Here is a 27,747-nt window from a genome sequence, read left to right as displayed (position 1 = left end):
GCCCCCCACCCCTGACACATCAACAGGGTTTAAATTAAATAAATGGGTCAGTCCCCCCTCCCCTCCCCCACCCCCGACCCCTTCAAAGCATTCAGTTAATTTAATTCGAGCCAGTTAAACCTGAAATATAAAGGTGAAACATTTTCTGGCACTGTCAGAATATTCCTATTAAAAAAACAAACAAAAAAAAAAACGCTAAAATAACCAAATGGTAAGAAAGTGCCTGAAACTTGTTACCAGCATTGAGAGCCCTTTCGAATTCAAGGCAGAAAAAGGTGTAAAGTAGTTAAAAAACACAACAAAACAAACAAAAAAAACGGATTCTCCATGAAATTTCCAGGGAAAGTCCAGAGTTTACGTAGAATGTAGGTGAGGGGGGATGTGAGGCGGGCGCGGGGCTAAGTCTGCTCGCCTGCGCGGGCGCCGTCTGTGCCTGAAGGTCTAATACATTTGGTTTCCTCCTCCTTTCTCCTTCTTTCCATTTCCCATTCCACAAAGGTATCGAAGAGACTCGGCCATGCCTCGTCCTCGCTGTAGTTGCTGAGGTCGGGGCCGATCACCTGAGTAAAGTTTAGGAACATGTTCCACGTGTCCCGGGAGATGCCCTTGATTCCTGAGGGGTTCTCACTGAGGAAGTCTAACCACTGGTCCAATATGAGGGGCTTGTTTTGGGTGAACACTAACTTCCAGAGGGCGATGGCTATTTCCCGGTGAAGTGACCGCTGCCCTTCCTCTGAGTCCAGGCCAAACTGAAAGGTGAAGCGATAGAGATCCTTAAATTTATCCTCCTGCTTGGCTTCGTTCAGGAGACTGGGGAACCGGCTGCAAATCCCCTCCAGGCTGTCCGCGTGGATCGCCTTGCAGCCCTCAAAGAACTCTTTCCTGTATTGGGAACAAAAAAGGAGTCACCAAATGCTGAAAAAACAAGAAAGTAAGGTGTATATAGCAAGATGGCTGCCAGGAGGAGAGTTGTGGAGACACCCACTGCTATGACATCCTTAAAGAGAACCTTTCACCCCTCCATCAAGTCCAGCTCTTTACATTATTTATAGATTCCCCCCCCCTCCACTGATTCTCTCGCCCCCACCATTCCTGAGCAATCACTGCTGTTAGTTTTGAAGTCTGATGTGCTAAACTAGACTCTCTCGTGTCAGGTGGGCGGTGTCAGGCAGGAGCAGACAAGGGGGTGTGACTAGAGCCAGTGTCTGAGATCAGGATCACACCCCCTTGTCTGCTCCTGCCCACCTGACAGTACAGAGAATAAATAGCAGAAAAACTACCTGCACGGATTGCTCAGGAATGGTGGGGGCGAGAGAGAAATATCCAACTGGACTGGAATAGATGTAAAGAGCTGGACTCAGTGGAGGGGGTGAAAGGTCCTCTTTAATCTTTCTAGAAGAGATAGGACAGCAGCGGCGGCCCCAAATATCTGCACCGCCAAACCAGCGCCAGTCCTAATAACTGCTGGGTGTAGAAAGAACCTATCACAATAGTCAGGGGAATAACACGTAAAGTGAACGGCGGCCAATTCTGGTTCATGACTAGTCACGCTACATGTACGAGGCCTAACTGGAGGGGATTTCAGTCGGGCAGTATCAGCTCGCTCTCCTCAGACATGTCCGTGGCCTTGTCCACGTCCTCCTGAAAATAGATGAATAAATATTTCCCTGTGATTAGAATATGCCAGCCGTTACTGATCAGAGCGGTCTGACAGGCGCCACTGAGGGGTATCGCGTGAAAACCAGACCCACTTCTGGACTGAGCAGGAGTCCTGTCTATGGAGGACCCCGAGTGCAGACCCCCAGAGCAGACCCCACCTATTTCCTAACTGACATCCATTATTATTAAAGCAGTTTTCCAGGACTTATTAAATGATGATTTATGCCTTGAATAGGTCATCAAGTCTGACACCCGGGACCCAGACAGATCAGCTGTTTCAAGAGGCAGAAGCATTCACACGAGTGCAGCGGCCTCTTAAATACTTGCCCCGCCAGGTACCATACACCGGTGCTTGGTACCACAGCTCAGCTTATTCGCCTGAATGGGGCTGAGCTGCGATCAGGTCATGTGATTGATGAGTATGATGTCATAATTCACTATGTTATATGGGAGCTCCCTGCACATCACTCACTACAGGACCTCGCTGCATCACTAAGCCGTGTTCACTCCGGTCCTACACCTGGAACATGTTTTCCGGACAGAACTCCATTATGTGAATACGTGTCAGTAATTTTGCAGAGTTCAGACAAATGCAAGAATGGATGACTGACCTCGTAAACTTGCACATGGTGGCAGCTTGGAATTTCCATGCTAAAACTAGCACTCTAAACTCTGTAGGGTCCACACACAGATCATTGCAAAACCGTTCCATGCCTTCCTCCAAGATGGTGTCTTCCCGCTCATCCTTGTATCTTCTGAACAAGTCTTCGATTCTCTGCAAGGACGACACCTCGGCCCCCATGCTGGGCTCTTTCTTCTTTGCATCGCCTGCAGGCACCTGAGGATGACTGGGCTCCACCGCGGCATCTTGGGCTTTCTTTGTTCCGTTGACTAAGATGTCCGCTGATGCCTTCCCCCCCACCGGCGTGTGTTCGTCTTTGTGTCCTGAGCTTCTCTTATGGGATTTGTTTGACTCCCGGTCACCATTTTTGCTGCCTAGTGTGGATGAAGGGTTCTTACACTTTGTGACACACTGGCCCATGTTGAGTGTGTCCAGGTTTAGAGCAGTCCGCCTTGTATCAGACACCGTCTCAACGGATGTTCGATACACGTCAACATACCACCATCCCGAGGAGCTGTCTGACCTGCAAGAAAAGAAATGAGAGATATTCACAGTATAAAGAAGAATCCAAGACCTGTGAGGGCCCAACACCCTCAATACTCAGCAGCGGATACAGAGAATGGAGCAGGCAGCAGACAGCGCTGGGGCAATGAATGCGAGCCGATGTGCAGTACTCTGGTCTGGCCACTACACAGAGAACGGCGCTGTCTGCTTCCTTAAGTTTGATGCAACAATATATTTCATGCTTAGATGGTCACTAACTTTATAGACAACTTATGTGATTTTATTTGATTCGGGACCTCAATGTGATGCACTTTATTTGGCAATGTTGCTGTTTTCTCCCATAACACCCCCCTCTATAGCCCCGGCCACTCGGTGTCTCCCTCGTTCCTAATTTACTGTTCACTCCATGTTACCAGTTTCTCCTGTATTATGGTCACTTGGGCTTTCTCAGCTATTTATCTGCTGTCTTACAGTTACTCCTGGCAGAATTACATGTAAAGAGACCAGTAGAGGTTATAACAGATGGCTGAAGGGATCAGACTGCTCTGGATTGTACAGTATGTGCCCCTGCCTCAGAGAAATGTGCTATAACGTGGTATTAGCAGCAGAAGGGGACGTGCCAAGCAGTATACCATATCAGGGACCATATCGGGGACATGCCGAGCAGTATACCATATCAGGGACCATATCGGGGACATGCCGAGCAGTATACCATATCAGGGACCATATCGGGGACATGCCGAGCAGTATACCATATTAGGGACAATATCAGGGACGTGCTGAGCAGTATACCATATTAGGGACAATATCAGGGACGTGCTGAGCAGTATACCATATCAGGGACCATATTGGGGACGTGCCGATTGTGCTTCTCCCTTTCATGAACCTGCACATTATGAAATTAAACAGAAACACCCTAACATTACGACTCCTCACCCCTCAGTGGATATGTTATAAAGGCATCGGGCGTGTTTTAGGGGTGCAGGTACCTGGGATCCGTCCAGCTGTAGTCAGTGACAGTCTGGGCAGCAGATAATGTCAGTAGCTAAAAGGGATTGTATAGAGAATTCTGCCCATGTGAACCCGTCCCTACACACGGACTGACCGCAGGGCTCGCTCACTCTCTCACATTCACCACATTTCCTAAAAAAGGAAATTCCTCGAATTCTTAATGCTGAACAGGTTACAAAGAAGCCGATTCACGCTCACTATTCGGCATGAGCGGGGCGCCGAGATTTCATAAGAGCTACTTAAGAGGAATTATTAGCAATTCACAGAACAGCTGAAGGTGTGGAAACCTCACCGCGCGTATCGCTCGTGTCCCGAAGACTGTGCCCGTCAGAATCCATAGGGGACGGAGAGAAGATGGGTAAGGGGGAAACCCTAAATCACAGCAGCCCCTTCTAGGACGGGGGGCGCACCTGAGAGGTCGGAGCGGCACCTATCAGATATGTAATAAGGCAGGACAATAAGCGCCGCACACAGTAAGATAAGAGAATCTCTCTACGAGGTGCAGTAAGACAAACAGGCAGATGGCGCCCCCTCCCCACCGGCGCCGAGTACTATACAGGTATACAGGCGCAGCTGCTGATAACAAGGCCCTGGTGGATCTGGAGATACAAATAGCTGGTGACTGTGAGCGACGCTGCAGAACAGACTAGAAACCATCATCCTACTGGGAAATGACAACGGCGCCGCAGCAGTCAGGGCTACCTAAAAACTAGTGCATCTGTCATCATGGTAAAGCGGACCGAAACCCCCAAACCTCCTGACTTTCTGGCAGTAATAAATGCGGCAATATCCTTTATGGACAAGGATTTCCCCGGGGTCTCTGGGATCCCCTTTCTGCCCCTTCTGTGTTATTTCCCGATTCTCACTGCAGCTTTCATACGACACAGAGATCACAGTTCTAGGAGATTTATTTCCAGAGACATCACCCGCGGATAACATGGCCAGAATAGACATAAGTGAGGCCTCTGAGTATAATACCAGGAGAGCCGAGATCGCGGTGTCATATAAAGGCTGAGAATGTCATCTATCATAGGACATGAGAAGTAACTGCTATAAGGTCATAGATATAGCGGTATCAGATTGACGTGACCCCTCCGGTATTATATACCCGTACTCCAGAGAGCGGCAGTATACACGGAGACAGAGGTGGATATCACGCAAGTGATCAGGTGTCATGTGTAGGGATCCCCAGCGATCAGGTGTCATCTGTAGGGATCCCCAGCGATCAGGTGTCATCTGTAGGGATCCCCAGCGATCGGGTGTCATCTGTAGGGATCCCCAGCGATCAGGTGTCATCTGTAGGGATCCCCAGCGATCAGGTGTCATCTGTAGGGATCCCCAGACCTGGTTGAATATTCCCGCAGCATCACCATGAAACAAATAAAGCATTACACGGCGCCCGTTCGGATCTAGGGGTTGCCTGTTTAGAGTCCATGCCAGGCCCTGCCGCTGCACCTATAGGGTCGGGCACTATAGGACTACAGGGGTTGCCGCAGTATAGACATTTTGATAGGTTGCTGGTCACATAGTAACGCGGGACTACAACAAATGCTAAAAGCAGATTCAACGTGAGACAAATAATACACCGCTCTGTCACCTGTTCAGTTGTCTCTGCTTCTTCGGGGGGGGTACATGTACCCCATAATACAAGTCTCCTATAGTCTTTACACCACAAGTGATCATACACCAGTATTACTACCAGTGAATGAAACATTTTGTGTTTGTCGTCTTGTTCCCATAAACTACACGGTAATATGGAAATCCCCGGCCGAGATCTCACATCCTTTCTGTAACCAGGAACAATAACAATGTCCGAAGCTGCTGCAGGTTCTGGCCCCGCTCACATCTACAGCAGACTCATTGTTCCCCACGTGGACTCACCCAAAATAAAACTGCAATTTACACTGGAATCCGGTTCCTTACCAGCAACCACTAAGGCCACAGATAGATCCCAGCAATCATGTGAGCCAATCTGCTTGGGGCCCGGGGTGTCCTAGCATGGAAGGGAAAGGGGACCAGGACTGTACAACGGAGCACTGGGGATAGATTGGGGGGGGGGGGTAAGAATTTACTTCTGTTTTACCCCCAATCTGGTCACCCCTGAGTTTTCTATAATTCCTGGACAACCCCTTTAAGGCCTGTGTGGCAGTGGTATATATGTAATACACAGTGAGGGCCCTATGTTGTGTGTCTGATCACAGGAATAACCAGGCTTAGTGCCACAAGTCCTATCACACTGCAGGCAATGAAGCCAGCTATACTTACTATCACATATTACCCTAGCCCACGTCCCCTGTCCTCCAGCCCACATCCCCTGTCCCACGTCCTCCAGCCCAATTCGCCTGTCCCACGTCCCCTGTCCCACAGATAGTGACTGGCCTGAGATGATTGATCACTTGTGCGGATACAACCCTCTACGTGAGTGTAAAGCTGTATAGATGCTGCAGGATTACACCTATAGACAACGAAGAAGAAATCCCCGGGACCCACAAAGAAAACCCAGTGAGCTGCCAAGAAGAGGGCAGGAATAAAAGCCTGGGCTTGGCATCTCCTATATCGGCATTACTTCTACAAATTAATCGCTTCTTATTCTACTGACAACTGCGGTCAAGAAGAATAGAAGAGAAGCCGCAATCCTGAGGTTTACAAGGCGCTTCTATAATGGGACCAGATCCTTGTGGTCGGCCGGAGACAACCACTGACAACACATCAGACTGTACACAGGACCGGAGAGAGAAACTCCTGCCCAGCAATACATGGCATTCATATACTAGAATATATATCTCTATATCTCTATCTATCTATCTATACACACACACACACAAAGTGGAAATGTCATTCACCCATGATGCCATAGAAGATGGCCAATTGTTCTACCATTGGGGTCCTGTATGACCAGCTTTACCCACCACAACCCATCACAGTCTCATTTATTGTCTGGTTTGTTTTATTACAATAAGAAGCATCTCCAAGGTCCACACAGACGTCTATGGAGCCATACTGAACCTCCATAGTATTAGATTGTAGGAGGTATACAGGGAGGCTATTATTTCAGGTTCTGGATAAATCTAACAGAATAGGCCTCACCGTGCACCAGTGTAAGGCATATCGCAGACCGCCATACAGTACTACATGCTTACAAATCTGTAGTATGGAGCACTGACGCCCGGGGGCCCCTCCACGCACTGACGCCCGGGGGCCCCTCCACGCACTGACGCCCGGGGGCCCCTCCACGCACTGACGCCCGGGGGCCCCTCCGCACTATCCTGAAGCCTAACTCTACATTACCACAAGCAGAAGAAAGTTCTAGAGGAAAGCGGTCAGCAGTGCACATTCACTTCCCACCGCGACTCCCCGAGTTCTCCATTTTATTGTGGCAGCTCATTGTTCACCTCATGAATCATTCACTCAGGAGTTGTAAAATCAGAGGGCCCTTTGTGCTCCATTCACAATACTCGGCAACATGACTAAATGTGCGCCCAGGCCCCAGTTAAAGCGACACCATATTATCCCAAGCACAGCACAGCCGGTGCAAAATGGCGGCTGCCCGGTCACTGACCTTCATGAGATCGAGCAAAAGCGACATCAGGTTATTAAGTAAATGCAGCGTCCCCATATTAATGGTAACCCCCCCCTAAAATATATATAATAGCGTATACATGTGCATGACCTGACATAGCCCTGGTGTATATAGCAAGCACTCACAATATAATATCAGGTCCATAAAGGATATGATCATGTGATAAGATAATCCTCTAATAGTCCCACCATGCGGATCCTCAGTGTTACAGATAATACAGTGATAGATTACAGGACAGACACAGAGCAGATAGAAGATCCCGGGAGTCAGAGCAACTGAGAAGAGAAGACTCCGGAGCAAGTAGCCCTGTGTGCGGAGTGTCTGCGCTCGGCCTGATGTAGATTATACAGCCTGACCACGGGGGGGGGCTCCGATTCCTCCTTCCCACACTTGGGGTGCAGCAGTCGGTCACTGACAGGACTGCCCGGTGCGATCACGTCTCATACATGGGGTGGGATTTGTTCTCCATGTCCTTCTGTCACCCCCCACCTGTACTGGGCCCAGGGGCCCCCCAGGACAGAGCCGGCCCTTCTAACCTGCCTGACAAGTCTATTCCTATCCCTGGCTGGTATACAGCGCCCCCAGCAGGCCACACCAGAGAAGATGGAAAAGGCCCTAAGAAGTGTCCCCCGGACCCCACAGACCCTGAGAAGTGTCCCCCGGACCCCACAAGCCCTAAGAAGTGGCCCCCGGACCCCACAGACCCTGAGAAGTGTCCCCTGGACCCCACAGGCCCTAAGAAGTGGCCCCTGGACCCCACAGCCCCTAAGAATATAAAGGTCCCGGACACCAGTCCCGAAATGAAAGTCTCTACAGAAAGAAATGGGAGATGTATAAAGAAGCAATAGGGTCCCCGTTGTGCTCTGATGGAGGGCTCGCAGTCACATCTTCATCGATCATTTACGTGATACTTGTATTAACATGAGAACTCATAAATGGCCGACCATGTGACAGACGGATGACTGAGATCTGCAGGAGCGAGGACTTCCCTCCCTGACATCACCCAATAAGACAATCCCAGGACCCGGTCCCTCCACCCAGGGCTCCACGCCCCTCTATTTACTACTGACAGCTATAAAATGATTATTATTGCGCCACTTTAGTTTCTTAAAGGGGTTTTCCAGGCTAAATAATTGATGACTTATCCTTAGCATAGATCATCAATAAACGATCAGTAGGGGTCCAACACCCGGGCCCCCAACTGACCAGCTGTTTGAAGAGGCTGCTGCAGGTGAGCGCAGTGAGACTGGACTGCGATCAGACCATGTGACCGATGAACGTGACATCATGTGGTGCAGCTGCCGCTTCCGAGAGCTGATCCATAGACCCCCGTGGATCATTAATTGACAACTGATCTTAAGGTCAGCTCATCAATTAAAACATCACAGAATTCCCCTTTAATTGCCCAATATTGAATGTTTCCATCTCCGGGTCACCTCGTGACTATTGAGTCCTACAGTAATTTAGGGGCGCTCGGCTTGCTATTGCTGGGTGTCACACGTTACCTTTAAGTAACCCCTTTAAGAGAATTCTACCACCAGTACAATCTGCAGTAAGGAGCAGACACATCAGGGCACCCCGGGAACCGCTCGTGTGAACTGCACCAGAAAAAGAACTGAAAATCTGATCCAACTATTTCTCATGTCCCAAAATATTGAATAAATGCTTTTTGGATGCAACATGAAGACACCAGCTCTGCTATCCGAGCGCGCCAGGGAAAGCTAAATATATCCCTCAGCATCAGCCACAATCTGCACATCACAAGTTGTTTCTCCATTTTTAGCAGAGAGACAAAGATTTCACTTCTTCCTTACAAACAGAGAGCGGATCCGGCGCAACGAACCAAAGAGGAAACCAAGGCCGAGAAAGCGGTGCAGGTGGCGGAGAGAGGGGGCACGAGCGGTCATGGTACCCCACATCACTGGCATAGGGGAATCCCTGCTGATCTAACCAACAGGGTGAATGTAATACACATATCCCAGTGTCCTATAAGGATTCAAAACTATTCCAGCTTTATCAGCATTTTTCAAAACATTCATCCTTGTAGAAACATACACGGAGCCTATCAGCGCCCAACTCGCCTCTAATCCACTGCGCTGTGGTAGGTGGGGGCTGTAAGTGACACAGACATTTTACTCCCACGACGGGCAGCCCAGGAGCTAGATCCGATGGCGGGTGGCCCAGGGGCTAGCTTTGATGATGGGCGGCCCAGGAGCTAGATTCGATGGCGGGCGTCCCAGGGGCTAGCTTTGATGATGGGCGACCCAGGAGCTAGATCTGATGGCGGGTGGCCCAGGGGCTAGCTTTGATGATGGGTGGCCCAGGAGCTAGATCTGATGGCGGGTGGCCCAGGGGCTAGATCTGATGGCGGGTGGCCCAGGGGCTAGCTTTGATGATGGGCGGCCCAGGAGCTAGATCTGATGGCGGGTGGCTCAGGGGCTAGCTCTGATGATGGGCGGCCCAGGAGCTAGATCTGATGGCGGGTGGCTCAGGGGCTAGCTCTGATGATGGGCGACCCAGGAGCTAGATCTGATGGCGGGTGGCTCAGGGGCTAGCTCTGATGATGGGCGGCCCAGGAGCTAGATCTGATGGCGGGTGGCCCAGGGGCTAGATCCAATGGCGGGTGGCCCAGGGGCTAGCTCTGATGATGGGCGGCCCAATGGCTAGCTTTGATGATGGGTGGCCCAGGGGCTAGATCCAATGGCGGGTGGCCCAGGGGCTAGCTCTGATGATGGGCGGCCCAATGGCTAGCTTTGATGATGGGTGGCCCAGGGGCTAGATCCGATGGCGGGTGGCCCAGGGGCTAGCCTCCTATTTTGTCTCCTAGATTCCAAAGATGACATCCCACCACCATGTCGCCAATGAGCTGATGACGACAGCGTCAGGATTCTCAGTGCGTTTGTCTGGCAGGAGCTACACAAGTAATCCACAGGGGAGACAATTACACGGCTTTACTCCTCTGGTGATTTATTTAGGTCTAAAACTTGTTCTAGCTGAAACTATTTCTATAGCGAAGTATTTTATTTCCCTGTAGGGGGTTTCTAGGAGGACTTTTAAGTTCCAGGACTTTGCTTCCAGCATGCAAAATCATTAGTCGGTTGCATCATACAGCAGAGATGTAGAATAGTATCTGCAGACAACGTGACAATACTGGAGTATGAACGTCATGGCAGATGCCGGGTCCAGCCTGTCACGTGCAGGCACTAGATCTAATAACCCACAGAGGATGCTGCAGAAATCTGCAACAAAGACATGGGCAGCTGGGAAAAAAAAAAAAAAATGTTTCCTTATGGTTGTACAGCCCCTTTAATACATATCAGTGGTGCTGGAATGGTGCAGGGAACGTCATAACAGTGGTGCTGGAGTAGTGCAGGGAACGCCATAGCAGTGGTGCTGGAATAGTGCAGGGAACGCCATAGCAGTGGTGCTGGAGTAGTGCAGGGAACGCCATAGCAGTGGTGCTGGAGTAGTGCAGGGAACGCCATAGCAGTGATGCTGGAGTAGTGCAGGGAACGCCATAGCAGTGATGCTGGAGTAGTGCAGGGAACGCCATAGCAGTGGTGCTGGAGTAGTGCAGGGAACGCCATAGCAGTGGTGCTGGAGTAGTGCAGGGAACGCCATAGCAGTGGTGCTGGAGTAGTGCAGGGAACGCCATAGCAGTGGTGCTGGAGTAGTGCAGGGAACGCCATAGCAGTGGTGCTGGAGTAGTGCAGGGAACGCCATAGCAGTGATGCTGGAGTAGTGCAGGGAACGCCATAGCAGTGGTGCTGGAGTAATGCAGGGAACACCATAGCAGTGGTGCTGGAGTAGTGCAGGGAACGCCATAGCAGTGGTGCTGGAGTAGTGCAGGGAACGCCATAGCAGCGGTGCTGGAGTAGTGCAGGGAACGCCATAGCAGCGGTGCTGGAGTAGTGCAGGGAACGCCATAGCAGCGGTGCTGGAGTAGTGCAGGGAACGCCATAGCAGCGGTGCTGGAGTAGTGCAGGGAACGCCATAGCAGCGGTGCTGGAGTAGTGCAGGGAACGCCATAGCAGCGGTGCTGGAGTAGTGCAGGGAACGCCATAGCAGCGGTGCTGGAGTAGTGCAGGGAACGCCATAGCAGCGGTGCTGGAGTAGTGCAGGGAACGTCATAGCAGTGGTGCTGGAGTAGTGCAGGGAACACCATAGCAGTGGTGCTGGAGTAGTGCAGGGAACGCCATAGCAGTGGTGCTGGAGTAGTGCAGGGAACGTCATAGCAGTGGTGCTGGAGTAGTGCAGGGAACGTCATAGCAGTGGTACTGGAGTAGTGCAGGGAACGTCATAGCAGTGGTGCTGGAGTAGTGCAGGGAACGCCATAGCAGTGGTGCTGGAGTAGTGCAGGGAACGTCATAGCAGTGGTGCTGGAGTAGTGCAGGGTGTAACAGGTAAAACATTGAGTGCTCTTTGGTCAGATCCTGAATAACCCCTTTAAAGTAAGCAACCCCCCATAGTACCAGTGATGCTTCATGACCAGCCCTCACTGCCCCTCCCAAGTAGTTTCTGATAGAGCAGCGACTTACAACCAAACCTTCCCTAGCAACCGGCATAAACCAAGCTGCAATTAAGAGACTGAGCGAGACAGAAAGTGACAGCTTTGTCCCAAGGAAGACCCGCTGTGATGGTGGAGCGGCGAGGCCGCGGGTCGCCTGATTATCGGATGCCGCATTTCACACTGTACTCTTGGCACAGGCCTGCAGCTCTGAACGCTTCCAGGACAAAAGAGTTAATCGTTTAATCGCCTTTATCGAGATATCTAGAATGTAGAGCGAGGCGGTCAGCATGTCTGCTAATACACGGGCACCCCTGGAACCAAGATCATGGACAGTCACAAGACAGGGACAAGCTGTGCACTGATAAGAAGCCCAATAAATGCAATTATATTACGGCCTATATTTGCCATCTTGGCTCACAGAGCACGTCCAGCCTATACCGTCCTCCTAAGACCCCCATATTGTCCCGCACAGCTTCTGCTGCAGCCCTTGCTGTATACAATAGGATCGTCATAGGGACCTCTGTATAAGGGGTCATCATGGACTAGGATGGTTTATCCTTAGGTCATCAATACCAGGGTTAGAGGAGACTCGGACTCCGTGCACTCCCACCGATCAGCTGTTTGTAGAGGTGGCCAAGCAAGTGCGGCTTCCTCTCCCAGGTCAGAGTAGTCACAATCTCATCTTTGGACATTCGGCCCTGCTACAGCTCAGCCCCATTTAACTAAATTGGAACAGTCACTAAACAATGTAAGGTAAGAGGTGAAGAGGCGCCAAAATGATCAGCGTGTGGTGTATATAGCGGCCTCCACATGCTATAACACTGTATATATAGCGGCCTCCACATGCTATAACACTGTATATATAGCGGCCTCCACATGCTATAACACTGTATATATATAGCGGCCTCCACATGCTATAACACTGTATATATATAGCGGCCTCCACATGCTATAACACTGTATATATATAGCGGCCTCCACATGCTATAACACTGTATATATAGCGGCCTCCACATGCTATAACACTGTATATATATAGCGGCCTCCACATGCTATAACACTGTATATATATAGCGGCCTCCACATGCTATAACACTGTATATATAGCGGCCTCCACATGCTATAACACTGTATATATAGCGGCCTCCACATGCTATAACACTGTATATATATAGCGGCCTCCACATGCTATAACACTGTATATATATAGCGGCCTCCACATGCTATAACACTGTATATATATAGCGGCCTCCACATGCTATAACACTGTATATATATAGCGGCCTCCACATGCTATAACACTGTATATATAGCGGCCTCCATATGCTATAACACTGTATATATAGCGGCCTCCACATGCTATAACACTGTATATATAGCGGCCTCCACATGCTATAACACTGTATATATAGCGGCCTCCACATGCTATAACACTGTATATATAGCGGCCTCCACATGCTATAACACTGTATATATAGCGGCCTCCACATGCTATAACACTGTATATATAGCGGCCTCCACATGCTATAACACTGTATATATATAGAGGCCTCCACATGCTATAACACTGTATATACAGTCCTATGAAAAAGTTTGGGCACCCCTATTAATCTTAATCATTTTTAGTTCTAAATATTTTGGTGTTTGCAGCAGCCATTTCAGTTTGATATATCTAATAACTGATGGACACAGTAATATTTCAGGATTGAAATGAGGTTTATTGTACTAACAGAAAATGTGCAATATGCATTAAACCAAAATTTGACCGGTGCAAAAGTATGGGCACCTCAACAGAAAAGCAACATTAATATTTAGTAGATCTTCCTTTTGCAGAGATAACAGCCTCTAGTCGCTTCCTGTAGCTTTTAATCAGTTCCTGGATCCTGGATAAAGGTATTTTGGACAAACAATTCAAGTTCAGTTAAGTTAGATGGTCGCCGAGCATGGACAGCCCGCTTCCAATCATCCCACAGATGTTCAATGATATTCAGGTCTGGGGACTGGGATGGCCATTCCAGAACATTGTAATTGTTCCTCTGCATGAATGCCTGAGGATTTGGAGCGGTGTTTTGGATCATTGTCTTGCTGAAATCTCCATCCCCGGCGTAACTTCAACTTCGTCACTGATTCTTGAACATTATTCTCAAGAATCTGCTGATACTGAGTGGAATCCATGCGACCCTCAACTTTAACAAGATTCCCGGTGCCGGCATTGGCCACACAGCCCCAAAGCATGATGGAACCTCCACCAAATTTTACAGTGGGTAGCATGTGTTTTTCTTGGAATGCTGTTTCTTTTTGGACGCCATGCATAACGCCTTTTTTTTATAACCAAACAACTCAATCTTTGTTTCCAAAATGAAGCTGCCTTGTCCAAATGTGCTTTTTCATACCTCAGGCAACTCTATTTGTGGCGTACGTGCAGAAACGGCTTCTTTCTCATCACTCTCCCATACAGCTTCTATTTGTGCAAAGTGCGCTGTATAGTTACCGATGCACAGTGACACCATCTGCAGCAAGATGATGCTGCAGCTCTTTGGAGGTGTCTGTGGATTGTCCTTGACTGTTCTCACCATTCTTCTTCTCTGCCTTTCTGATATTTTTCTTGGCCTGCCACTTCTGGGCTTAACAAGAACTGTCCCTGTGCTCTTCCATTTCCTTACTATGTTCCTCACAGTGGAAACTGACAGGTTAAATCTCTGAGACAACGTTTTGTATCCTTCCCCTGAACAACTATGTTGAACAATCTTTGTTTTCAGATCATTTGAGAGCGGGCTGTCCATGTTCGGCGACCATCAAACTTAACTGAACTTGAATTGTTTTGTAGAAAGAAATGGTCCAAAATCCCTTCATCCAGGATCCAGGAACTGATTAAAAGCTACAGGAAGCGACTAGAGGCTGTTATCTTTGCAAAAGGAGGATCTACTAAATATTAATGTCACTTTTCTGTTGAGGTGCCCATATTTTTGCACCGGTCAAATTTTGGTTTAATGCATATTGCACATTTTCTGTTAGTACAATAAACCTCATTTCAATCCTGAAATATTACTGTGTCCATCAGTTATTAGATATATCAAACTGAAATGGCTGCTGCAAATACCAAAATATTTAGAACTAAAAATGATTAAGATTAATAGGGGTGCCCAAACTTTTTCATAGGACTGTATATAGCGGCCTCCACATGCTATAACACTGTATATATATAGCGGCCTCCACATGCTATAACACTGTATATATAGCGGCCTCCACATGCTATAACACTGTATATATATAGCGGCCTCCACATGCTATAACACTGTATATATAGCGGCCTCCACATGCTATAACACTGTATATATAGTGGCCTCCACATGCTATAACACTGTATATATAGCAGCCTCCACATGCTATAACACTGTATATATAGCGGCCTCCACATGCTATAACACTGTATATATAGCAGCCTCCACATGCTATAACACTGTATATATAGCAGCCTCCACATGCTATAACACTGTATATATAGCGGCCTCCACATGCTATAACACTGTATATATAGCGGCCTCCATATGCTATAACACTGTATATATAGCGGCCTCCACATGCTATAACACTGTATATATATAGCGGCCTCCACATGCTATAACACTGCATATATAGCGGCCTCCACATGCTATAACACTGTATATATAGCGGCCTCCACATGCTATAGCACTGTATATATAGCGGCCTCCATATGCTATAACACTGTATATATAGCGGCCTCCACATGCTATAGCACTGTATATATAGCGGCCTCCACATGCTATAGCACTGTATATATAGCGGCCTCCACATGCTGTGACATATATATAGAGAGCTGACGCATGGTTAGGAGGTGACGCCTATTTCCACCGCTATAAACAGACAAATGGCGGCTCCGGGTAAGAGATTAACTAGAAAGCTGCAAACAATAAAAAGGAACTGAAAATCACAAAACAACCATCAGAAAAGGATGGAAATGGAGGCAAAACAATGACTGGCACAAACCGGAGGAAAAATGGCGGCAGTCAGGCCTTAAAAGGCGACAGACAACACCGGGCGCCGCTGTGCTGTGTAACCCCTGAATGTAGGGACTGCAGGAAAAAAAGGGGATTCAAGGTATTTATAGGTAAAGCTGGCAAGTACCAGATGTGATCTATAGAGGGCAGCACAACACAGGCACTGCCTCCTTATTTACATCCTCCCATATATAGTATAGACCATCTAGAGACATATACAGTCCATCTAGAGACACATACCGTCCATCTAGAGACATATACAGTCCATCTAGAGACATATACCGTCCATCTAGAGGCATGTACAGTCCATCTAGAGACATATACAGTCCATCTAGAGACACATACCGTCCATCTAGAGACATATACAGTCCATCTAGAGACATATACCGTCCATCTAGAGGCATGTACAGTCCATCTAGAGACATATACAGTCCATCTAGAGACATATACAGTCCATCTAGAGGCATATACAGTCCATCTAGAGACATACACCGTCCATCTAGAGACACGCTGTCCATCTAGAGACATATACCGTCCGTCTAGAGACACGCCGTCCGTCTAGAGACACGCCGTCCGTCTAGAGACACGCCGTCCGTCTAGAGACATATACCGTCCGTCTAGAGACATATGCCTTCCGTCTAGAGACACGCCGTCCGTCTAGAGACACGCCGTCCGTCTAGAGACATATGCCGTCCGTCTAGAGACATATGCCGTCCGTCTAGAGACATACGCCGTCCGTCTAGAGACACGCCGTCCGTCTAGAGACACGCCGTCCGTCTAGAGACACGCCGTCCGTCTAGAGACACGCCGTCCGTCTAGAGACACGCCGTCCGTCTAGAGACACGCCGTCCGTCTAGAGACACGCCGTCCGTCTAGAGACACGCCGTCCGTCTAGAGACACGCCGTCCGTCTAGAGACACGCCGTCCGTCTAGAGACACGCCGTCCGTCTAGAGACATATACCGTCCGTCTAGAGACACGCCGTCCGTCTAGAGACACGCCGTCCGTCTAGAGACACGCCGTCCGTCTAGAGACATATACCGTCCGTCTAGAGACACGCCGTCCGTCTAGAGACACGCCGTCCGTCTAGAGACACGCCGTCCGTCTAGAGACACGCCGTCCGTCTAGAGACACGCCGTCCGTCTAGAGACACGCCGTCCGTCTAGAGACACGCCGTCCGTCTAGAGACACGCCGTCCGTCTAGAGACACGCCGTCCGTCTAGAGACACGCCGTCCGTCTAGAGACACGCCGTCCGTCTAGAGACACGCCGTCCGTCTAGAGACACGCCGTCCGTCTAGAGACACACCGTCCACCCATGGCCCAGGTAGGTGTCCATAGACTTCCACATACACCATGCTGAGGTGTCAGTATGGAATCTATAGGTGCCTGTCCCATCCTACCATACAGTAATAATATCTGAAGCTATATCGCTCCTCCACACATAAGAGGACATGAAGGATTAGATCAGCATTTCATAGTAACAAGTTAGGACATGTCGCCTCAGGCGTCAGGAGGATCAGGCCTGGTCCAGGAGATATGTGAGGTGTAACTGGAGGGGTCCGGGCAATACGAGACCCCCCAACACAGAAGCCAATGTCAGAGATCAGACCAGAATAAAAGGCCGAGGGTTCAGTAAGACAAAGATTTGTGAATGGCTGAAACCCCTTCCCATGTATATAGGACTGGAGTCAGTGACTGGAGGGTAAAGCTGGGTATGCACGTGATCCACTCTGCAGATGTCAGAGGGAGGGGTCCACCATGTAATATTATGGAGGGGGTCCCATCTACCCCCAATGGCAGATATCAGGGATAACAAAGGGTTGGAGATCATCATGTCTGTCCCTGCTCTCAGGGTATAATCCACAGCGAGAGGTCCCTAACAGCATCTCACTCCCCTAGACCTACAGAATACACATGCACACCCTGCCAAGACAAGCATGCACCGTATGGAGGACGATCTGGCAGTGAAACAATCCATACAAAGCGTATACAGCTATATGTCCCATACTGCACCCTGTCCAGAGAGGCGGACTGACCGTATGCTCACCGCGGACTACTCTCCCATTATGGGGACACTATAGTGCAGTACTGACTCTTGTACTGGGACTGGATTATCCAGACGCCCACTCCCCTAAATAGTTATATGATATACACAGAGCAGATATGAGGCCGAGGGATCAGGGACAGAGATGGACGGATCAAATACAACACACTGAAGCCAAGGAATCCAGAAATCACACAGAAGAAAAGATGGCGCTGACACTGCATGGGGGGGGGGGGGGGACACTCCAGTATATACGGGGGGAGGGGACCCAAAGTGAGAGTGACCGCAAAGTGCCGCCATAACAGAGCAGAGTAGTCAGAGCCGCACACAGGGGTCAGATATGATGAGAATAGTGACACGAACAGCTCCAGCGTACACATGACAATACCCTGCTGTATACATGACAATAGTGATGCCTTGGTGTATACATGATGGTATCAATACTCAATGTATACATGCTGCTATAGATACCCCATAGGATACATACAGGTATATACATGCTGCTATAGATACCCCACAGGATACATACAGGTATATACATGCTGCTATAGATACCCCACAGGATACATACAGGTATATACATGCTGCTATAGATACCCCACAGGATACATACAGGTATATACATGCTGCTATAGCTACCCCACAGGATACATACAGGTATATACATGCTGCTATAGCTACCCCACAGGATACATACAGGTATATACATGCTGCTATAGATACCCCACAGGATACATACAGGTATATACATGCTGCTATAGATACCCCACAGGATACATACAGGTATATACATGCTGCTATAGATACCCCACAGGATACATACAGGTATATACATGCTGCTATAGCTACCCCACAGGATACATACAGGTATATACATGCTGCTATAGATACCCCATAGGATACATGTTGATACCAAATCCCCAGTGTACACTGCGTAGTATATACACACAAATGAATATTATTCAGGTATTGATGCCCATGTGTATACATAGTAAGATAATCTGTACAGACACTACAGTACATAAAGGGCAGTACAGACACTACAGTATATACAGGGCAGAACAGACAGACACTCCAGTATATACAGGACAGTACAGACACTACAGTATATACAGGACAGTACAGACACTACAGTATATACAGGACAGTACAGACACTACAGTATATACAGGGCAGTACAGACACTACAGTATATACAGGACAGTACAGTATATACAGGACAGTACAGACACTACAGTATATACAGGACAGTACAGACACTACAGTATATACAGGACAGTACAGACACTACAGTATATGCAGGACAGTACAGACACTACAGTATATGCAGGACAGTACAGACACTACAGTATATACAGGACGGTACAGACACTACAGTATATACAGGACGGTACAGACACTACAGTATATACAGGACGGTACAGACACTACAGTATATACAGGACAGTACAGACACTACAGTATATACAGGACAGTACAGACACTACAGTATATACAGGGCAGTACAGACACTACAGTATATACAGGACAGTACAGTATATACAGGACAGTACAGACACTACAGTATATACAGGACAGTACAGACACTCCAGTATATACAGGACAGTACAGACACTCCAGTATATACAGGACAGTACAGACACTCCAGTATATACAGGGCAGAACAGACACTCCAGTATATACAGGACAGTACAGACACTACAGTATATACAGGACAGTACAGACACTACAGTATATGCAGGACAGTACAGACACTACAGTATATACAGGACGGTACAGACACTACAGTATATACAGGACAGTACAGACACTACAGTATATACAGGACAGTACAGACACTACAGTATATGCAGGACAGTACAGACACTACAGTATATGCAGGACAGTACAGACACTACAGTATATACAGGACGGTACAGACACTACAGTATATACAGGACGGTACAGACACTACAGTATATACAGGACGGTACAGACACTACAGTATATACAGGACAGTACAGACACTACAGTATATACAGGACAGTACAGACACTACAGTATATACAGGACAGTACAGACACTCCAGTATATACAGGACAGTACAGACACTCCAGTATATACAGGACAGGACAGGCACTCCAGTATATACAGGACAGTACAGGCACTCCAGTATATACAGGACAGTACAGACACTCCAGTATATACAGGACAGTACAGACACTCCAGTATATACAGGACAGTACAGACACTCCAGTATATACAGGACAGTACAGACACTCCAGTATATACAGGACAGTACAGACACTCCAGTATATACAGGACAGTACAGACACTCCAGTATATACAGGACAGTACAGACACTACAGTATATACAGGACAGTACAGACACTACAGTATATACAGGACAGTATACAGTATATACAGGACAGTACAGTATATACAGGACAGTACAGACACTCCAGTATATACAGGACAGTACAGACACTCCAGTATATACAGGACAGTACAGACACTACAGTATATACAGGACAGTACAGGCACTACAGTATATACAGGACAGTACAGACACTACAGTATATACAGGACAGTACAGGCACTCCAGTATATACAGGACAGTACAGTATATGCAGGACAGTACAGACACTACAGTATATACAGGACAGTACAGTATATACAGGACAGTACAGACACTCCAGTATATACAGGACAGTACAGTATATACAGGACAGTACAGACACTCCAGTATATACAGGACAGTACAGACACTCCAGTATATACAGGACAGTACAGACACTCCAGTATATACAGGACAGTACAGACACTCCAGTATATACAGGACGGTACAGACACTCCAGTATATACAGGACAGTACAGACACTCCAGTATATACAGGACAGTACAGACACTCCAGTATATACAGGACAGTACAGTATATGCAGGACAGTACAGACACTACAGTATATACAGGACAGTACAGTATATACAGGACAGTACAGACACTCCAGTATATACAGGACAGTACAGACACTCCAGTATATACAGGACAGTACAGACACTCCAGTATATACAGGACAGTACAGACACTCCAGTATATACAGGACAGTACAGACACTACAGTATATACAGTACAGTACAGACACTCCAGTATATACAGGACAGTACAGACACTACAGTATATACAGGACAGTACAGACACTACAGTATATACAGGACAGTACAGTATATGCAGGACAGTACAGACACTACAGTATATACAGGACAGTACAGACACTACAGTATATACAGGACAGTACAGACACTACAGTATATACAGGACAGTACAGACAGTACAGTATATACAGGACAGTACAGACACTCCAGTATATACAGGACAGTACAGACACTCCAGTATATACAGGACAGTACAGACACTACAGTATATACAGGACAGTACAGTATATACAGGACAGTACAGACACTACAGTATATACAGGACAGTACAGACACTACAGTATATACAGGACAGTACAGTATATACAGGACAGTACAGACACTACAGTATATACAGGACAGTACAGACACTACAGTACATACAGGACAGTACAGACACTCCAGTATATACAGGACAGTACAGTATATACATGACAGTACAGACACTCCAGTATATACAGGACAGTACAGACACTACAGTACATACAGGACAGTACAGACACTCCAGTATATACAGGACAGTACAGACACTACAGTATATACAGGGCAGTACAGACACTACAGTACATAAAGGGCAGTACAGACACTCCAGTATATACAGGGCAGTACAGACACTCCAGTATATACAGGACAGGACAGGCACTCCAGTATATACAGGACAGGACAGGCACTCCAGTATATACAGGACAGTACAGGCACTCCAGTATATACAGGACAGTACAGGCACTCCAGTATATACAGGACAGTACAGACACTCCAGTATATACAGGACAGTACAGACACTCCAGTATATACAGGACAGTACAGACACTCCAGTATATACAGGACAGTACAGACACTCCAGTATATACAGGACAGTACAGACACTCCAGTATATACAGGACAGTACAGACACTCCAGTATATACAGGACAGTACAGACACTCCAGTATATACAGGACAGTACAGACACTCCAGTATATACAGGACAGTACAGACACTCCAGTATATACAGGACAGTACAGACACTCCAGTATATACAGGACAGTACAGACACTCCAGTATATACAGGGCAGAACAGTATATGCAGGACAGTACAGACACTACAGTATATACAGGACAGTACAGACACTACAGTATATACAGGACAGTACAGACACTCCAGTATATACAGGACAGTACAGACACTCCAGTATATACAGGACAGTACAGACACTACAGTATATACAGGACAGTACAGACACTACAGTATATACAGGACAGTACAGACACTACAGTATATACAGGACAGTACAGACACTACAGTATATACAGGACAGTACAGACACTACAGTATATACAGGACAGTACAGACACTACAGTATATACAGGACAGTACAGACACTACAGTATATACAGGACAGTACAGACACTACAGTATATACAGGACAGTATACAGTAGATACAGGACAGTACAGACACTACAGTATATACAGGACAGTACAGACACTACAGTATATACAGGACAGTACAGTATATACAGGACAGTACAGACACTCCAGTATATACAGGACAGTACAGACACTCCAGTATATACAGGACAGTACAGACACTACAGTATATACAGGACAGTACAGACACTACAGTATATACAGGACAGTACAGTATATACAGGACAGTACAGACACTCCAGTATATACAGGACAGTACAGACACTACAGTATATACAGGACAGTACAGACACTACAGTATATACAGGACAGTACAGACACTACAGTATATACAGGACAGTACAGACACTACAGTATATACAGGGCAGTACAGGCACTACAGTATATACAGGACAGTACAGACACTACAGTATATACAGGACAGTACAGACACTACAGTATATACAGGACAGTACAGTATATACAGGACAGTACAGACACTCCAGTATATACAGGACAGTACAGACACTCCAGTATATACAGGACAGTACAGACACTACAGTATATACAGGACAGTACAGACACTACAGTATATACAGGACAGTACAGACACTACAGTACATACAGGACAGTACAGACAGTACAGTATATACAGGGCAGTACAGGCACTACAGTATATACAGGACAGTACAGGCACTACAGTATATACAGGACAGTACAGACACTCCAGTATATACAGGACAGTACAGACACTACAGTATATACAGGACAGTACAGGCACTACAGTATATACAGGACAGTACAGACACTCCAGTATATACAGGACAGTACAGACACTCCAGTATATACAGGACAGTACAGACACTACAGTATATACAGGACAGTACAGACACTACAGTATATACAGGACAGTACAGTATATACAGGACAGTACAGACACTCCAGTATATACAGGACAGTACAGACACTACAGTATATACAGGACAGTACAGACACTACAGTATATACAGGACAGTACAGTATATACATGACAGTACAGACACTCCAGTACATACAGGACAGTACAGACACTCCAGTACATACAGGACAGTACAGACACTCCAGTATATACAGGACAGTACAGACACTCCAGTATATACAGGACAGTACAGACACTACAGTATATACAGGACAGTACAGACACTACAGTATATACAGGACAGTACAGTATATACATGACAGTACAGACACTCCAGTACATACAGGACAGTACAGACACTCCAGTACATACAGGACAGTACAGACACTACAGTATATACAGGACAGTACAGACACTACAGTATATACAGGACAGTACAGACACTACAGTATATACAGGACAGTACAGACACTCCAGTATATACAGGACAGTACAGACACTCCAGTATATACAGGACAGTACAGACACTCCAGTATATACAGGACAGTACAGACACTCCAGTATATACAGGACAGTACAGACACTCCAGTATATACAGGACAGTACAGACACTCCAGTATATACAGGACAGTACAGACACTCCAGTATATACAGGACAGTACAGACACTACAGTATATACAGGACAGTACAGACACTACAGTATATACAGGACAGTATACAGTAGATACAGGACAGTACAGACACTACAGTATATACAGGACAGTACAGACACTCCAGTATATACAGGACAGTACAGACACTCCAGTATATACAGGACAGTACAGACACTCCAGTATATACAGGACAGTACAGACACTACAGTATATACAGGACAGTACAGTATATACAGGACAGTACAGACACTCCAGTATATACAGGACAGTACAGACACTCCAGTATATACAGGACAGTACAGACAGTACAGTATATACAGGACAGTACAGACACTCCAGTATATACAGGACAGTACAGACACTCCAGTATATACAGGACAGTACAGACACTACAGTATATACAGGACAGTACAGTATATACATGACAGTACAGACACTCCAGTACATACAGGACAGTACAGACACTCCAGTACATACAGGACAGTACAGACACTCCAGTATATACAGGACAGTACAGACACTCCAGTATATACAGGACAGTACAGACACTACAGTATATACAGGACAGTACAGACACTACAGTATATACAGGACAGTACAGTATATACATGACAGTACAGACACTCCAGTACATACAGGACAGTACAGACACTCCAGTACATACAGGACAGTACAGACACTACAGTATATGCAGGGCAGTACAGACACTCCAGTATATGCAGGACAGTACAGACACTACAGTATATACAGGACAGTACAGACACTCCAGTATATACAGGACAGGACAAGCACTCCAGTATATACAGGACAGGATAGGCACTCCAGTATATACAGGACAGTACAGGCACTCCAGTATATACAGGACAGTACAGACACTCCAGTATATACAGGACAGTACAGACACTCCAGTATATACAGGACAGTACAGACACTCCAGTATATACAGGACAGTACAGACACTCCAGTATATACAGGACAGTACAGACACTCCAGTATATACAGGACAGTACAGACACTCCAGTATATACAGGACAGTACAGACACTACAGTATATACAGGACAGTACAGACACTACAGTATATACAGGACAGTATACAGTAGATACAGGACAGTACAGACACTACAGTATATACAGGACAGTACAGACACTACAGTATATACAGGACAGTACAGTATATACAGGACAGTACAGACACTCCAGTACATACAGGACAGTACAGACACTACAGTACATACAGGACAGTACAGACACTACAGTACATACAGGACAGTACAGACACTACAGTACATACAGGACAGTACAGGCACTACAGTATATACAGGACAGTACAGACACTACAGTATATACAGGGCAGTACAGACACTACAGTATATGCAGGGCAGTACAGACACTCCAGTACATGCAGGACAGTACAGACACTACAGTACATACAGGACAGTACAGACACTACAGTATATACAGGACAGTACAGACACTACAGTATATACAGGACAGTACAGACACTACAGTATATACAGGACAGTACAGACACTACAGTATATACAGGACAGTACAGACACTACAGTATATACAGGGCAGTACAGGCACTACAGTATATGCAGGACAGTACAGACACTACAGTATATACAGGACAGTACAGACACTACAGTATATACAGGACAGTACAGACACTACAGTATATACAGGACAGTACAGACACTACAGTATATACAGGACAGTACAGACACTACAGTACATACAGGACAGTACAGACACTACAGTACATACAGGACAGTACAGACACTCCAGTACATACAGGACAGTACAGACACTCCAGTATATACAGGACAGTACAGACACTCCAGTATATACAGGACAGTACAGACACTCCAGTATATACAGGACAGTACAGACACTCCAGTATATACAGGACAGTACAGACACTCCAGTATATACAGGACAGTATACAGTATATACAGGACAGTACAGACACTACAGTATATACAGGACAGTACAGACACTACAGTATATACAGGACAGTACAGTATATACAGGACAGTACAGACACTACAGTATATACAGGACAGTACAGACACTCCAGTATATACAGGACAGTACAGACACTCCAGTATATACAGGACAGTACAGACACTACAGTATATACAGGACAGTACAGACACTACAGTATATACAGGGCAGTACAGACACTACAGTATATACAGGGCAGTACAGACACTACAGTATATACAGGGCAGTACAGACACTACAGTATATACAGGACAGTACAGACACTACAGTATATACAGGACAGTACAGACACTACAGTATATACAGGGCAGTACAGACACTCCAGTATATACAGGGCAGTACAGGCACTACAGTATATACAGGACAGTACAGGCACTCCAGTATATACAGGACAGTACAGACACTCCAGTATATACAGGACAGTACAGACACTCCAGTATATACAGGACAGTACAGACACTCCAGTATATACAGGACAGTACAGACACTCCAGTATATACAGGACAGTACAGACACTCCAGTATATACAGGACAGTACAGACACTCCAGTATATACAGGACAGTACAGACACTCCAGTATATACAGGACAGTACAGACACTCCAGTATATACAGGACAGTACAGACACTCCAGTATATACAGGACAGTACAGACACTCCAGTATATACAGGACAGTACAGACACTACAGTATATACAGGACAGTACAGACACTACAGTATATACAGGACAGTACAGACACTACAGTACATACAGGACAGTACAGTATATACAGGACAGTACAGACACTACAGTATATACAGGACAGTACAGACACTACAGTATATACAGGACAGTACAGACACTACAGTATATACAGGACAGTACAGACACTACAGTATATACAGGACAGTACAGACACTACAGTATATACAGGACGGTACAGACACTACAGTATATACAGGACAGTACAGACACTACAGTATATACAGGACAGTACAGACACTACAGTATATACAGGGCAGTACAGACACTACAGTATATACAGGACAGTACAGGCACTACAGTATATACAGGGCAGTACAGACACTACAGTATATATAGGACAGTACAGACACTACAGTATATACAGGACAGTACAGACACTACAGTATATACAGGACAGTACAGACACTACAGTATATACAGGACAGTACAGACACTCCAGTATATACAGGACAGTACAGACACTACAGTATATACAGGACAGTACAGACACTCCAGTATATACAGGGCAGTATACAGTATATACAGGACAGTATACAATATATATATGATCCCCTGCAGGGTGTACAGATGTGTCACATACTAAGCTTGTGGGTACCACAGTAGGGGGCGCCCTGTGTATTCTGAGCTGCTGCTCTTTGTGTTGTGCAGGACCCCCGGCTGAGGATTAGATGGGTGTTGCGCCCCTCTCCTGCCCCCACACACACCGCCCTGCACCCCCCTCATCTCACCATGTCTGCCGTGACTGAAGCCCCCGCATCACTTCCTGCTCTCCCGCATTGTGTCACAGGAGCCGGGGGGCCGGGGCGCCCAGTCAGCTGTCTCCCTTGCGACGTCCGCACCTCTCCCACCTTCTTCTCCGCCCGTCGTGACGTCACTAGCGCGACGACGCGCACATCTGGTGACGTCACGGACTTCAGCGGGAGGGGGTGAAGTGT

At 46.9% G+C, this 27,747-nt stretch overlaps 1 protein-coding gene across 1 annotated transcript; it reads right to left on the bottom strand.

Moving 5' to 3' along the window:
- Positions 1–106: 106 nt before the first annotated feature.
- DCUN1D3 (defective in cullin neddylation 1 domain containing 3) lies at positions 107–27,679 on the bottom strand. Its single transcript, XM_075285603.1, has 3 exons — positions 27,541–27,679; positions 2,271–2,804; positions 107–882 (listed from the first exon to the last, which is right to left on the bottom strand). Exons 1-3 carry the CDS (start codon positions 27,567–27,569, stop codon positions 399–401), a joined length of 1,047 nt encoding a protein of 348 aa, XP_075141704.1. The 5' UTR covers positions 27,570–27,679; the 3' UTR covers positions 107–398.
- Positions 27,680–27,747: the final 68 nt, after the last annotated feature.

Source organism: Leptodactylus fuscus, chromosome 8, assembly GCF_031893055.1.
Source record: "Leptodactylus fuscus isolate aLepFus1 chromosome 8, aLepFus1.hap2, whole genome shotgun sequence".
Taxonomy (NCBI): domain Eukaryota; kingdom Metazoa; phylum Chordata; class Amphibia; order Anura; family Leptodactylidae; genus Leptodactylus; species Leptodactylus fuscus.
This window is presented reverse-complemented; position numbering and strand designations above follow the sequence as displayed.